We start from the raw sequence: 14,292 nt of genomic DNA, 5'->3' as shown, positions 1-14,292 counted from the left end.
GGAGCACGATGGCCTTTAATATGGTGCAGGGTTTTCGAAGCCCTGCATGAATGTGCCAGATCCAGAGGTTGGCGTACAGTGTCCCGAACAAAGAGAGTGATGTTGCTTTTGCACTGTGACGTCTGCACATGATACGCACATGCTTTACAGCGAACTTTTGGTACGCTTTTGGTATACGCTTTTGGAGCACATCGGGAAGTGGTCCACTTTTGGCTCGGTACAGTACGGTACGGTACACTCTAGGAGCGTTCGAACGCACCCTTAGAGTGTACTTGCATATCCAAGTTTCAAGTTTCTTTATATCACCAAAGCAAGGAACATATAAAAAAAAAAAAAAAACAAGTACATACATCAATATATATTCGGATACAAATCAGCAGACAGTGAAAAAAAAAAATACAATTACAGTTAGGTATGAATAGGTCAACGCTCTTGACAGTAGTTACGCTATGGTAGGAAGCAGCCATACTAAAGGAGATGTCCCTCATTTTTAGCTGACCTAAGATTATTCATTCATAGAGCCAGCATTACGAATTGCACATTACGCAGGAGAGACTATATTCCACAGGGTATATCCATAGGACCAATGTAAATGATAGATCGTCGATAAAAATAAGTTCGAGATCAACTAGAGGTAGGTGAAAATCCACTAGCACAGTTTGATAGTCAATCACTATGTACATATTATATAATATACAAGTTGCATATGCGACATGAATGGAATCGCGAGAATCAGTTTCTTTATTGTATTGTGGCATATTTGGCCATTTATCGACCTGCTGGGCTGATTTGTGCGTTTGAGCGGAATATGCGATCCGCACATTATAGTACACATGTATACAGCTGACTGAGCCGGGGCTGCGAACGTGGAACATAACAGTCAGAAGGCTTTGTAGTGTTCCCCTTTGATCTGTTTTATTTTGTTATGGTTTTGTTTCCTTATATTGACATAAATCATGCTTCCTTATGTCAATAAGAAATTCCGCTGTAAAGTCATGGGTGATTACATTGTGTTTACAATAAGTATTTTGCCTTGGATGTTTAAGAAAGGGGGGGGGGGTTAAGACATAGGGTTTCGAAATGAAAAGCGTTGTTGCCAGTACCACATTCAACCTCGTGCTGAGTCTTTCTTTCTCCCCTTTTTTTTTTTTTCGAGGGCGTTTTTTTACCTTTTCAGCTTTACATACAAAGGCAAATTCCTATTGTGACGTCAGGTCGATTATTGCCTGTTTACAAAAATTGTCTGGCCTTGAGGCCATATCGTCAGGGATGATAAAGATTAACTAAAGAAAATCAACAAAACAACAAAATAAAACCCATACAAGCTTTGAAGGAGCTTATTAATGTGAAAAGGGCTAATGTTGCCTGTACAGTCTCGTTTTTTTTTTTTTTTTTTTTTTTTTTTTTTTTTTTTTTTTTTTTTTAAATCTGTATGCCTTCATTTTCCATACCGGTCAATCCATCACGGTTTTGTTTCTATATGTGACCCTGCATCACAAAAATAACAAAAAGTCGCCAGACATGAATTTTTCGTGAAGAACATAGTTTTATTATGGAAGAGCAGACTTTAAGCTTTAAAATGATGTATAACTCAAATCAAACGGACTCTCCTACAACCTACTCTGTGTTGAATAAGTTCAGTTTATCTTTAAACTAAAGTTTGAGTCGCAAAATGAAGTAGTTGTTACTACAATTGAAAAAATATGGATTTAGCGCCTTTTGAAAGTAAGCTCTTCATAATAGTTATTTTCACCTGGCTTACCTTCATTATAGGCATTAACATAGAGTGTTGATCCTTATTATGAAAAGCACTATTAGTCGAATCTCATGTTTCTTCTTTTCTTTTTTTTTTCTCTTTCTTTTAATCTTGATTGTTATCATTTTATTTCTTCATTATTTTTCCTTTTTGTAAACCGGTCGTGCATAATTTCATTCAGGGAGGGGTACAAAACGACGGACAGATAATGAGGGGAAAACGAGAAAAAACAACGACTGAACTCTGATGAGGCTGAGTGAACATCATTCTAGTGCATCCGTGGCGTACATTGTAGGCCTTCACTTGTTTGTCGATATTTTGGGCATTGACGTTGAATTGATCTAATTTTGCGATATAGATCATCAACACCAGCATTTCATCGACAATCTGGCCACACGCACATGGTAATACACATAAGCAAAATAGGCCTTTAAACAGACATAAGTGTTGCATCAGAGTGCTTGTGAGCAGCGACAACAGGGATAAAGCAGTATGCCGTCGCCGAAGTTACTACTAGGTGTACTGCAGGTGATAGTAATACTACTTCAGCAGAAATGTGGTGTCTCGCAGGAAATATCGGGGCCACAACCCGTTGATCTGGGCCATGTGCCGGGAGTCGTGGTACGGGAAGCTGTCGATGACTTCGAGCGTCGTGCTCGGGAACGGCTGGAGGAGGCCAACAAGGAGGCAGGTCACTCCACATGGCTAACCGCTCCCCGCCTCGTATCAGCTAAAGAACAGGTATATAAACATTTTCGTCTTACATAATAATATCTATAAATGTTTACGTATAATATCATATGATATTTTACGATACGTAGATGAAAACGCTGACTTGATGAGACGGTTTTACGCAAGTAAAACCAACTCTTGGATGTGAACAAGAACAGTTTACATGCACTTCGTGTTTTGACGCCGTTGTTTTTCTACGGTATTTGTTTCAAAGTTTGAATTTCATTTCATTTCCATCAAATAAACAGAGCAAATCATATGCAATGTATCAGCAGAACATGATTACTTGTAATAGTTGCAACAAACGTAAATTAACAAAATACATGTGGTGATGAGTAACAAAATGAATAAAACATAATTTTATTTCATTTTGTGCATAATACATATTAAATAAGGATGGGAATATTGAGAATCCCACTAAATATAGCAAACTTGTACCATATGGGACACCCAGAAAATAATAATTACAAAATCAAAGGAACCACTGTCAACTGACATAAGATCAAACTGTGAAGGGAAAATATATGTAATAAAGAAAACTACACTGTACATCAAGTGCCATCGTGGACACAAGCAAACATGGTTCCATGATGCAAGAGTAATGATAAAATGCAACCTGGTTGAATATATTTCAAAGAATAATGTGTGCATAGAATTATACCGGTAAGAATGCAGAAGAGCTCTCATGAAATAAGGAGATTTTTTTTTTTCTGTACAATTACAACAATCTGAGGAGGACATGTGTTAGACAAATTATTTTCCTCTATAATATATTATATAATATATATAATAGTTTGATATTTAAAGAAATTATGATTGGATTGAGATAATGAAACGAACCTTATTCGGTTGTATAGTATAAGATTTCATTTAAATAACTTCCAACTTATTCTTGAACGAGTTCAAAGTTTTAGCTGTTATCATATTGTTATGAAATGAGTTCCAATACTTTGGCTGATCGTAAATGAAGGTGTTTTGAGCCAGCGGAAGTCTCATAAATGGCAAAGGAAATTCCTTCTGTCGCCTTGTTTGATAATTGCTAATGGATTGATTTCTTCGAAACATTTGTTCAAATATATTTGGAAGATTATCTTTATCAGAATAATATTATTTAGAAATTTTCCTCAATACCTAATCTTCAAATTTCAATATTCTATGTTCAAAATATAACGGGTCAGTATGAGACAGTAAATGGAACATGACAATGATAAAGAGTCACTTCTTTTGTAACAGAAGTAATTTATCTAGGAGTGTTTGATAACTTATTCCCCCAAGCGAAAGTACCATAATTTCAATAAGGCAATATTAGGGATTAATGCAATGTAAGCAGGGACGATAAAGGGAGACAACATTTAGGTTTGCTATAACTATACCAATGATTCGTGAAATAGTTTTGCATAATACTTTACTGTCAATATGAAATTTCCTTTAAAGCTTATTATCTATTGTTCTTCCGGGGAACTCAACGTGAGAAACATTTTCCAGGGTAGTAGCATAAAAACATATATATATATATATATAATATATATATATATATATATATATATATACATATATATATATAATATATACATATATATATATATATATATATATATCAATAGGTGGTGCTTCTATAGAGTTTCTAAAAAGCATATAATTTGTTTTCTGAAGATTAAGTGATAATTTATCTCCTTTTATCTATTGGGCGAAATTTTCTAATTCTTAGTTTATTGCATTTAAAAAGGTTAGAGGATTAGAAAAAAAAATAATTTGAGTCATCCGCAAAGAGATTAAAAATTATTTATATTATTAACAATAAACAAGATCGTACCTGATAAACATTCCTGTGGGTCCCCTCGTTTGATATTTTAGCGTTTGTTAGTTACAACAGTTACTGTTCAAGAGGCTTATAATATGCTTCCTGTTCGTATCTTTGTCTCCTCATTCGAAGCACATATTATTTCAGAGAGATAATTTTTATTTAAAATATTTTTACGATAAAAAATAGGACATTTCAAAGTTGAAGCCAATCCACAATATCCGAATTTCTTTAGTGTAACTAGAAACCTTTGTCGAATGTGTTTTGTTTGTTTATTTTTTTGTTTTGTTGTTAGTTTTATTTTAAGGAACACTATGTCGTAGTGTCGATCCGTATCTGAAATTCTTCCTGAGCCTTCTTTGATGAAGTCAAACTAAAAAAGTAGGGTAAAATAAGCAACAGTATTGTTAAAAGGATTTTTTCAGCATCAGCATCAGAATATCCTTGTTTGTGCAGCACCAAAAATACACTGTAAAATAATTATCCTTTCGTGTTTAAAGGGCGCGTATAGTTTTCGATGAGACCTAACTTCAGGTTTCTAATATTTTTGGTGAGATAATGAGAAACCTTTCATGAAATATGAATGATCATGTAATGCCAAGAGGGAATCAACGTTTGTTTAATTGAATTGGTTTTAAAATACCCGAGATAAAAAAAAAAAAAAGCATTCATTCTAAAAAAAAGCGGGACCCACCTTTTATTAGGATCGCTTTGTTTTACTTTGTTTTTGGATGTCTCAGCGATTCCAAAACCAATTTTCATCTATTAAACTATTAAACTCTTAAAATGGTATGCTCTGTACTTTGGTTCTTGGTATCTCACAAAAAAAAAGTTGAAAGCCCGATTCTCATCTCCCCAAACACTATACCATCCCCTTAACTGTTAATTTGTCTACCTAGCGTCATCGAACATAATTATTGTGGAAGTACATTGTAGATTATGCTGAATGAATATGTCGATAATGTTCATCTCTGTTCCCCCCCCCTGGTTTTTTTTTTCTCTCTCTCTACCCATCTCTCCTCTTTGTACATACATTCATTAAAAGACAGTACAAGGCAAGCTGTTTTATCTGACTCTGGTAGTTGGAGAGTCTTTTTGCGACTATTCAACGCCTATCCTGGAGTGTGGAACTGACCAACTGCATTTGAGCAGCCCGAGCGAGGTAATAATCGCCTACTCTTACTTACTCTCATGTGGTGTCAATATCTTCAAAATTGAACCAACTGAAACATCAAAAGTGAATAAAAGAAAATTTTAATGAAAAAATCTTAAATGACTTAACTCCAATTTTTCATTTTGAGAAATTTTGATCAAAAAAATCGTAATCAAAATGACCAAAAAATATGGAATATCCTCCCTCATAACCTCAAGAATATTTCCTATTTTGTAGCAAGACAGTGTTGTATCACTGGTAACGCTTTAATGAACTTTCCTAATGTCTAATGGTCGATCCTGATTATTCTGTTAAAACAAATTATAAATAGAAGAATAACAATAGAAGACAGGCAAAAATAGTTCAAGTGGAAAACATTATGGACAAGACACGTAATCCAAGCTTATATCTCTTCGTACTCTCAACAATGAAACAGCGCGTGATCTATGTAGCTAACAACATATATATATATATATATATATTTATGCACATTAAAAGTCAAACCAGCCAATACACCACATTATACAACTGGTAACACGTTGAGTTAGTTTAGGCTAATCTCCTTTTTGAAATGATACATTTGGCAGGGGGTATAGACTTACTTTGCACTTTGATGAGGATTTTTGTGTGTTAAAGGAAGGTTAACCCAAAGAACAATGTGGATTGAGTAAAAGCAGCAACATTAGTAGAACACATCAGTGAAAGTTTGAGGAAAATCGGACAATCGATGCAAAAGTTATGAATATTTAAAGTTTTGGTGTTGGAACCGCTGGATGAGGAGACTACTAGAGGATATGACGTATGAGTGGACAACAATACAAAGAAAATGTAAAGGAAATTCAATGAAAATTCACTTTTCTAGAATTATGAAAGAGCAATGGACCAACCGCTTTCAGAAAGCAGGGGGAATAATTGATGGAATTTGTAATTTTCATGAAAAATGGATTTTTGCAGAATTTTCTTTATATTTTCTTGGTATTGTTGTCCACTCATACGTCATAACCTCTAGTAGTCTCCTCATCCAGCGGTTCCAACATCAAAACTTTAAAAATTCATAACTTTTGCATCGATTGTCCGATTTTCCTCAAACTTTCACTGATGTGTTCTACTAATGCTGCTGCTTTCACTCAATCCACATTGCTCTTGGGGTTTATCTTCCCTTTAAGTGCGGTCCCGTGATGAAAATGATAATAATCATGATATTAATAATAATAATAATAATAATAATAATAATAATAATAATAATAATGATAATAATCATAATAATAATAATAATAAGAAGAAGAAGAAGAATATCAATAATAACGAAAAAGAAGAATAAGAATGAGAAGAAAGGTAAAAATAAAATAACCAAAAATCCGAGTTTAAATGTCATGCCTTAACATGGCTCATTAGTGTCGCGATGCTTTCTTCTTCTTCTGATTAAGTCTGCCTCCTTCAATAGACTGAGGATTCTTGCAGACTGGTGCTATTTACATTATAATACAATTTATTTACAGATATTTACAAGCACATAGAAAATTTGACGAAAAAACTAGCCACTGTGATCAACCGTTAGACGGTTTCGAAATGATCCCACAGATGGCGCTGAAACCATTTCTGACGACAGGGAATTCCAGTTCCTTACAGTTCTTGGGAAGAACGAATGGCGATGCGATTCAGTTCTCGAATATGGTACCTGATAGGAGTGTGGTTGCGAGGCTCTCGTTAACTGAGTAGCCTGTTTGATAATATAGTCCTGTGCTGAAAGAGGAGTGAGATTATTGTGTATTTTGTACATCATAATTAGCCTGTCATTTTCTCTGCGCTGTTCCAGAGTGGTCCAATTAAGTTCTTGTAGCATTTTGGTGACACTCGAGGTGTTATGGTAGCGATTTAAAGTGAATCGCGCAGCTCTTCTCTGGACCATTTCCACTTGGTGGATTAGGTTCTTGGTAGATGGGTCCCAAACTGTGGAAGCATACTCAACAATTGGTCGAACCAACGTTTTGTAAGCTGTGGCTTTAACATCAGAAGATTTTATGCGAAGATAGAAATGTTATAGAAATGTTTAAAAATTATCCCTTGTGAATCACGTTTACAACACATGAAGAACCACTAACAAAATCATTTTTTATGGGACGTCATTTAAAAGGAAAACAATCAATACTAATGACATAAATGTAAATTATAACACAGTTGCTGTGTCATTCATGATAAATAATATTATTCTTAACTCTCAGTATCATCCTAAATCAGCTATAAGGTGACGATTTGTTGTTGTTGTTGTTGTCCTTGTTGTTTGATTGTTTGTTTGTTTGTAGTTGCAGTAAATGCCATTTCGAGACACTTAAGAAATAGAAAAGCAATAAACAAGCCTTAAGTGAGATTTGGAGGGGATGCTTTCACCCGACCAACCCCTTTACTAACCCCCTATACACACACACACACACACACACGCACAACACACACACACACACACACACTACAACGTGATCCAGCTGATAGATGTTTTAATGTTATTGATTCATTTTCTATGAATTGCCAACTTAGTTGAAATCGGGGCCATGAATAAACCACAGCAAAGGTGTAGTATCTTGAAGCAGATATCAATTCATTAAGAAATGCTGAACAGCGTCATCTATGTTCAAGTCCGGAAATGTAATAATCATACTGCATTACGAAGAAACCAATGGTGTACTGATTGTATGGGCAACACTACACACGGGCAGCTGTGCTAGTGAGACATGCATTAGCTATTTATCAGTATGGATCGTGAATAAAGAGTGATCTCTTCCCTCTACGAATTAGTCTGGCTGGTTCAACTGACTGAAGTAGCAATGTGCCTAACAACACATAAGAGATATCACACAAGGCATCCCCATCTAGCATGAGGGAGTTGAGGCAGCGCGCACATGCTTAATTATTATAATCTATATCATGGGGCTGCATTGTCCACCGCCCCCCTCCCCCCCCCCCCCCCCAGACTCAAACTCTGTCGCTTTCGACGGGAGATCTCCCGCCGAAAGCCCATTTTTGCACAATCTCCCGTTCTCCCGCTTGAGATTTGATTTCTCCCGCCCTGACTCTGTGTCTCCCGTTGGAAAGGATTTCTTACTTATTGCTATATTGTATGTTGAAAAATAAGCCTTAGATAGCACGAGAGAGCATCTAGAACCCTAGACTGGACCCCGGCCGCAAGGAATTTCGCGCTTCGCGCACTGTTATCAACTTAAAATCTCCCGTTTGCTAGAGGTTTCAGACGGAAGAATCTCCAGATCAGAAAGTGCTTGGGGTTTGTGCTACCTTGTAGACACCAGTCCTCGCTTCCTTCGTCTTCCCCACATCCATGAGTCATACAGCCGACAAGTTTTATGCAGCCCACGAATCATGATTACAGCCCATGAGTTTAGCAAACAAGACCCACGAGACCAATACATTAAACTCCGTGTTGTATCTGTCGAACTCGTGGGCTGATTTTACCCAATGTCGGTCTCATGGGCGTTAGTTGCGTAGTGTCGAACTCATGGGCTGTACGATCAATGGGTTGTTATGACACATGGTAGTCGGTCTATAGTGGGTTGACCCCGGACAACTGGTCTGACGCTATCATAATAGCCTTTTGTCAAGGCCCTCTCGCTGTAATGGGCGAGCGAAGCGAGCCCAGCCGAGCGCTCCAGCGCGAGGGCCTTTTGAGATCTGCTTCTCACATTATTATTCATGACACGTGAACCCTCGCGCAACCCCACTCAGCTGGGCTCTCTTCACCATACAGCGAGAGGGCCTTGACAAAAGGCTACTATCATAATGGCAGGCGCCTGATCGTGAACTGCCTGGGTGCACTCGCGATGGACTAAAGTAAAATTGAATGGATTTTATTCTCATTATTAACACATAAATGCACTTTTTTTTTCGGGGGGGGGGGGGTGGGTTGGGGTGAGGTGGATAGGGTACTTCCGTTTTACATATCTCCATATTTCAAATATTTCTTTATTTCATCACTTTATACAGACTTTTAGTGTCAGCGTTTTATCTTAGAGTTATTTTGTATGTTGACTTTTTTTTTTTCGTGTATATCTAACCATTATAGTTGTTTTCCCACTCTAACAACCAGGCCACATACCAATGCGAAATGCAAATCTGGTACCGAACATGGATGCAGCCTCCCAATGATCTCGAACCACAGGATTTCAGCTGCAATGAGGTGTAGCGCAACAGGTTGGCTTCCCAAATTAATCCACCCTGTGGGATTCAGGACTGTTGGTAGAACTTTGTGCGTGTTTGTTACTTTGTTTGCTTGTTGTTGTTGTTGTTGTTGGGTGTGTGTTTTTTTTTTTTTTTTTTTTTTTTGGTGCCCATGAACAATCAATGCACACATAGGAACTATCACGATAGTCACTTCATCACGATATCCACGAATGACTATTGTTTTAGGTTTAACCATTACGTCTCTGTCTTAGTGTGTGTGTGTGTGTGTGTGTTTGTTTTTGTTTGTTTGTGTGTGTGTGTTTGTTTTTGTTTGTTTTTGTGTGTGCTATTATGTTTGTGATAGAGTATTTGGTTAAGCGGTCACAGAGAAATGTGGAAAGTTGTAAAGCATTTCATGAGTCGGATTCTTCCAAGTTTTTTAGCACTTCGATGCTTTTGTGTGAGAATACAATAGAACTTGGAGGGAAGAGATTCTTGACATCCTCTACAAAATTCCTCATTTCTCTTTGACCACTGAAGCAAATCGAATGGAGTTTTCTGTAAGATGTGGGCAATGAGTTATAGTTTCGTACCCTGAATTTGTATTTGGATTGATTCTCTATTTTTAAAGATATCATTGCGGAGGGTCCCGTTGTATTTTTTTCTGCGAATTAAAGTAATGGTTTCAGTACGTACCACTGCATCGCCTACCGACAAATTGCCACTAATGCCTCTCTAGCTAATATAGAGTCCCTTAAGGTTATTGCAGTGTTCTAGCAAGTTATCAACTGCAGTATCCAAAAATGCGTATAAATAGCCTACAAAACCTATGGAATATATAATGAAAATTTCGTCTGTTTCATTTCATTTATTTTATTATCATAATTTGTTTACAAAGTTTCCATACAAAACAAACAAACAGACGAACAAACAAACAAAAATGCATGGTATCAAATATGATAGTGGCGGAATGATGAGAAGCAAAAAGTAGGCTCTTTGAAAATGATCCTTCAACAAATATGTAAATATGTGTCTTCATTCAAAACCATTAATAATTGGATAGAAACGAACATGAATACAAAATACGATAGAAAATCACGACAGCTTGAAATCAAGTCAAAAAATGGAAACGTGTATACACTAGAAGAGAAAAAAAAAGGAAGAAAACTCCATATTTAGCTATTCATCAAATTGTAACTTAATTAATAACTTAATCAAAAAGGTGCTGTTTGTAGTATTATAATCTTCTGAAATTATCTTGCGATCTTACTAATCCTGAAATTTGTAAAAATCACGACCACAATCGACTTATTCTAAAATCGTGCGGCAGCGATCACACACGTGAAAACGTAATGTCTTTTCCCCTCCCAACCTGAATGCGATAGGTTGTGAGGATGTATGTTTTGCCTTGCGGGTAGGTAAATTTCAGGAATGATGATGATGATAATGATGATAATAATGATGATAATAATAATAATAATAATAATAATAATAATAATAATAATGATGATAATAATAATAATAATAATAATAATAATAATAATAATAATAAAAATAATGACTACAGTGGTTACCTCAACAGACACAGTGGCCCTAATAGTGAACCCTTGCAGAGAAAAACCGTGACGTCGACATTCCACACATGTTTTTATCCTTTAAGAGATTTTGGTCAAACCGCTACAGATCTGAAAAGATAATTGTACTTTATTCATCAAAGTCATCCACAACATAGGTTCGAATCTAAATTTAGAATTTTAATTTCCTCTATTGTTGTTGGCGTTGCACTACTATGAACACCGTATACCTTTAAAATGCAAATCAGTTGTTTCCATTTGGCGAAATCATTACAGGGGACTCCCGTTATAACGAAGTCCTCGGCACCGGCAGTTTACTTTCGTCATATCGAAATTTCGTTATAAAGGAACAAAAATAATAATCAACAATAAAAAAAGCACAGAGTGGATAACGTTGCTTCCCGAATACTGCGTTGTAACCGGAACTTTGTTATAACCTGTTCGTTATAACGGGAGTATTCTGTATTGAAAATTCCTTCATTGTTTATTTGTTTGTTTGTTTTTCTTTTCAATCATATTTCTTTGCTTTTGTATCTCTTCATCCAGTGGTTCGACAGCTCTGACAAATAATCTGCACAACGTCCGTTGCGCCACCACTATGGTTGGTTTTCCCATCCTGTATGTATAGATTGTGGGGACGTACATCAACGTAGGTTTGCCTTGCGGATGGACAAATTCCAGGATAAAGTAATAATGGGGAAAAAAAAAAAACCCTCAACAGATACAGTGACGGTTAAAGGCACTATTTAGCATTTGTAGATGAAACAAAACCCAATCTTTAGTGCTTCAAAATAGTTTTGAAATGTGAGTTAGCGATAGAAGCAACCAGCGTGCTGGTTTGGTGGTCAAGTGGCGATAAGCCCTATGTAATATGTATGAGTATCTTTCTACATGTTTGTAGTGCTATGCGACACGGATCTAGAAGAGGTATCAAAACTTTAAAACTTGAGCCACTGAGTTCACGAAATTAAACGTCGTATTTCCTAATCTTTAGCATTTTCCTGAAAAAAAAAAACCCACTTGATATCTAGCGTATTTTATTATCATCTCGTGAGCATTTAAACATTTTACTCTCATTTTTCCTCCATTTATATCATATATCTATTCTATGTAAGACTAGATTTGTTACGTGTACACACGGTTACAAGTATATCACAATAGTGAACGCGCAAACTAATCAGTAAAATGTAATTCTCCCAATCTCTATACGCTGCGTTCTATCACAGAAAAAAAAATGGCGACCAGAAGTTACTACATTGCTTGTACGGGAAACTAGGTATGTCGTCTTTGTTAGCTGTAAACTCCTTAATATCAATAACCATTATTCTCAAACTTTCTTAATTTTAGGAATGCTTGTGTACTCCATAGGATGGTCTTAACTGACAGTCCCTTTTGTCACATAAGTTTCATTCTACTTTAGCACACTACATGTATATATTCTATACTGACCTATATGAGAATCAGAGAAAGTGAGAGAGAGGGAGAGAGATTTCCATATATTAGGTCCTTATATATATATTAGGACTTATATTAATCACAAATTCCAATGTAAAGTAAAGGGTGATAACATGACAAAATGTCTAGGCCTACATTCTCTGTTATTTTGGCTTGGCTATATGAGAGAGAGAGAGAGAGAGAGAGAGAGAGAGAGCGAAGGAGGAAGAGAGGAGAGGAGGTTTTCGAAGAGGTACAGTGAGCAACTCTTAAGGTGCCTGCACTTCTGGATACTTTTTAGTTGATTTTTTTTTCTTTCCATTTTTTGTTTTTCGTTTGCATCATTAATATCATTTTGATGCTTCAGAATTTTGAAGGGCTGATTCTATTGTAAAGAATCGAGCGATTATTGTTTGGTTTGAAGGCTTTGGTTCTATTCTCGTTTGTGTGTGGGGGATAAAAGATAAAGCGAGAAAAAAACAACAACAGGCAGACAAAAGCCCACCCCCTCCCGACAAAAAATGATAATGAAATAAAATAGATGAATAATCCCATGTTACCAAGAGACTGAGTCTCCCTCAAAATGGTTTATCCCAGTTATGGACTTGTACAACGACTTATCACACTAGTTAGAATGTCGACACTCCCATCAATTTCCATATGCAAAGTGTTTTGTAGGGAAGAATGTGGTTATTTCATATTTCAAACACAGCTAAACAGTGCTAAAAAGAGGAAAAACTGAGTCGCTAGTATTCCAATTTTTGGATCGGAACTTGTTGATCAGAATTATACCATGATGTAGCATTCATGTGCTTGTATTTTTCGTGACCGTATCGCCTCTAGAAATACCGTTGCCTTAAATAAAATGTCAGGTTACTTATTCCACAGATAAACTCACAAGTTTGTGAAACAAAGTGAAATAGGGTATATCTATATTTGCGCAGATTATGATTTAAGTTCATTTTGTCTCATGAATAATAATTTAGAGTTCAATCTGTACATATTGAATTTTCGAATATTGGTTTCTATACTCATTAATTATATCAAAATATATCTACAGTAGGAATGTAATTTGTGTCGAAAACATGATAAATGATTTGTAAAAAAAAATAAATGAAGTGTTTCTTTTATTGGACAGAACGTAATCAAATATTAGTTATATCTTTAATTATTAGACATGCGTTGTTTTGCTTTTAATAAATGGTACTGAATACATCGTACAGACTCCATTTCATGTTTTTCTTTTTTTAACTGAAAAGAGCACATCGCCTATAATATATGTATATATATATATATATATATATAGCGAAGAATCAAGAAATAAACTAGTAATGCATTATTTCGCCAATAAGAATGAGTTTATTGAACAACTCAAATTTTCGGTGGCCTCCACCTTCTTCAGGAGTCTCGACGCGGAATGTCTCAATTTGTTGACGAGAAACTTCAACCATTTTTACCGAGAATCAAGAGTTACATCAAAGACACGACGGACTTCTTACAAAATATAGAATCGGTTCAAGTTGCCCCTGGTTCGACACTCGTCACCATGGATGTTCAAAGTCTGTATACTAACATCCCACATGAGGACGGTGTACAAGCAATACGCCGCTTCCTCCGTGACCATGCTAATGAGGACGAGGCTGTAGATGTAGACGCATTAGCTCAAATGACAGAA

General features: G+C 36.0%; 1 protein-coding gene across 1 annotated transcript; it reads left to right on the top strand.

Annotated features, from left to right (window-relative positions):
* The first annotated feature begins 2,248 nt into the window (after positions 1-2,248).
* Positions 2,249-9,631, top strand: LOC140226512 (uncharacterized). Its single transcript, XM_072306970.1, has 3 exons — positions 2,249-2,497; positions 5,335-5,451; positions 9,536-9,631. The coding sequence occupies exons 1-3, from the start codon at positions 2,249-2,251 to the stop codon at positions 9,629-9,631; spliced, it is 462 nt and encodes a 153-aa protein (XP_072163071.1).
* Positions 9,632-14,292: the final 4,661 nt, after the last annotated feature.

This window comes from Diadema setosum, chromosome 3, assembly GCF_964275005.1.
Source record: "Diadema setosum chromosome 3, eeDiaSeto1, whole genome shotgun sequence".
Taxonomy (NCBI): domain Eukaryota; kingdom Metazoa; phylum Echinodermata; class Echinoidea; order Diadematoida; family Diadematidae; genus Diadema; species Diadema setosum.
This window is presented reverse-complemented; position numbering and strand designations above follow the sequence as displayed.

Excerpts from the sequence above, each read along its gene's own strand:
- LOC140226512 (XM_072306970.1), top strand. The coding sequence starts at position 2,249 with ATGCCGTCGCCGAAGTTACTACTAGGTGTACTGCAGGTGATAGTAATA. Across the intron at positions 2,498-5,334 it reads TCGTATCAGCTAAAGAACAG|ACAGTACAAGGCAAGCTGTT; the intron begins GTATATAAACAT and ends ATTCATTAAAAG. Across the intron at positions 5,452-9,535 it reads ATTTGAGCAGCCCGAGCGAG|GCCACATACCAATGCGAAAT; the intron begins GTAATAATCGCC and ends TCTAACAACCAG.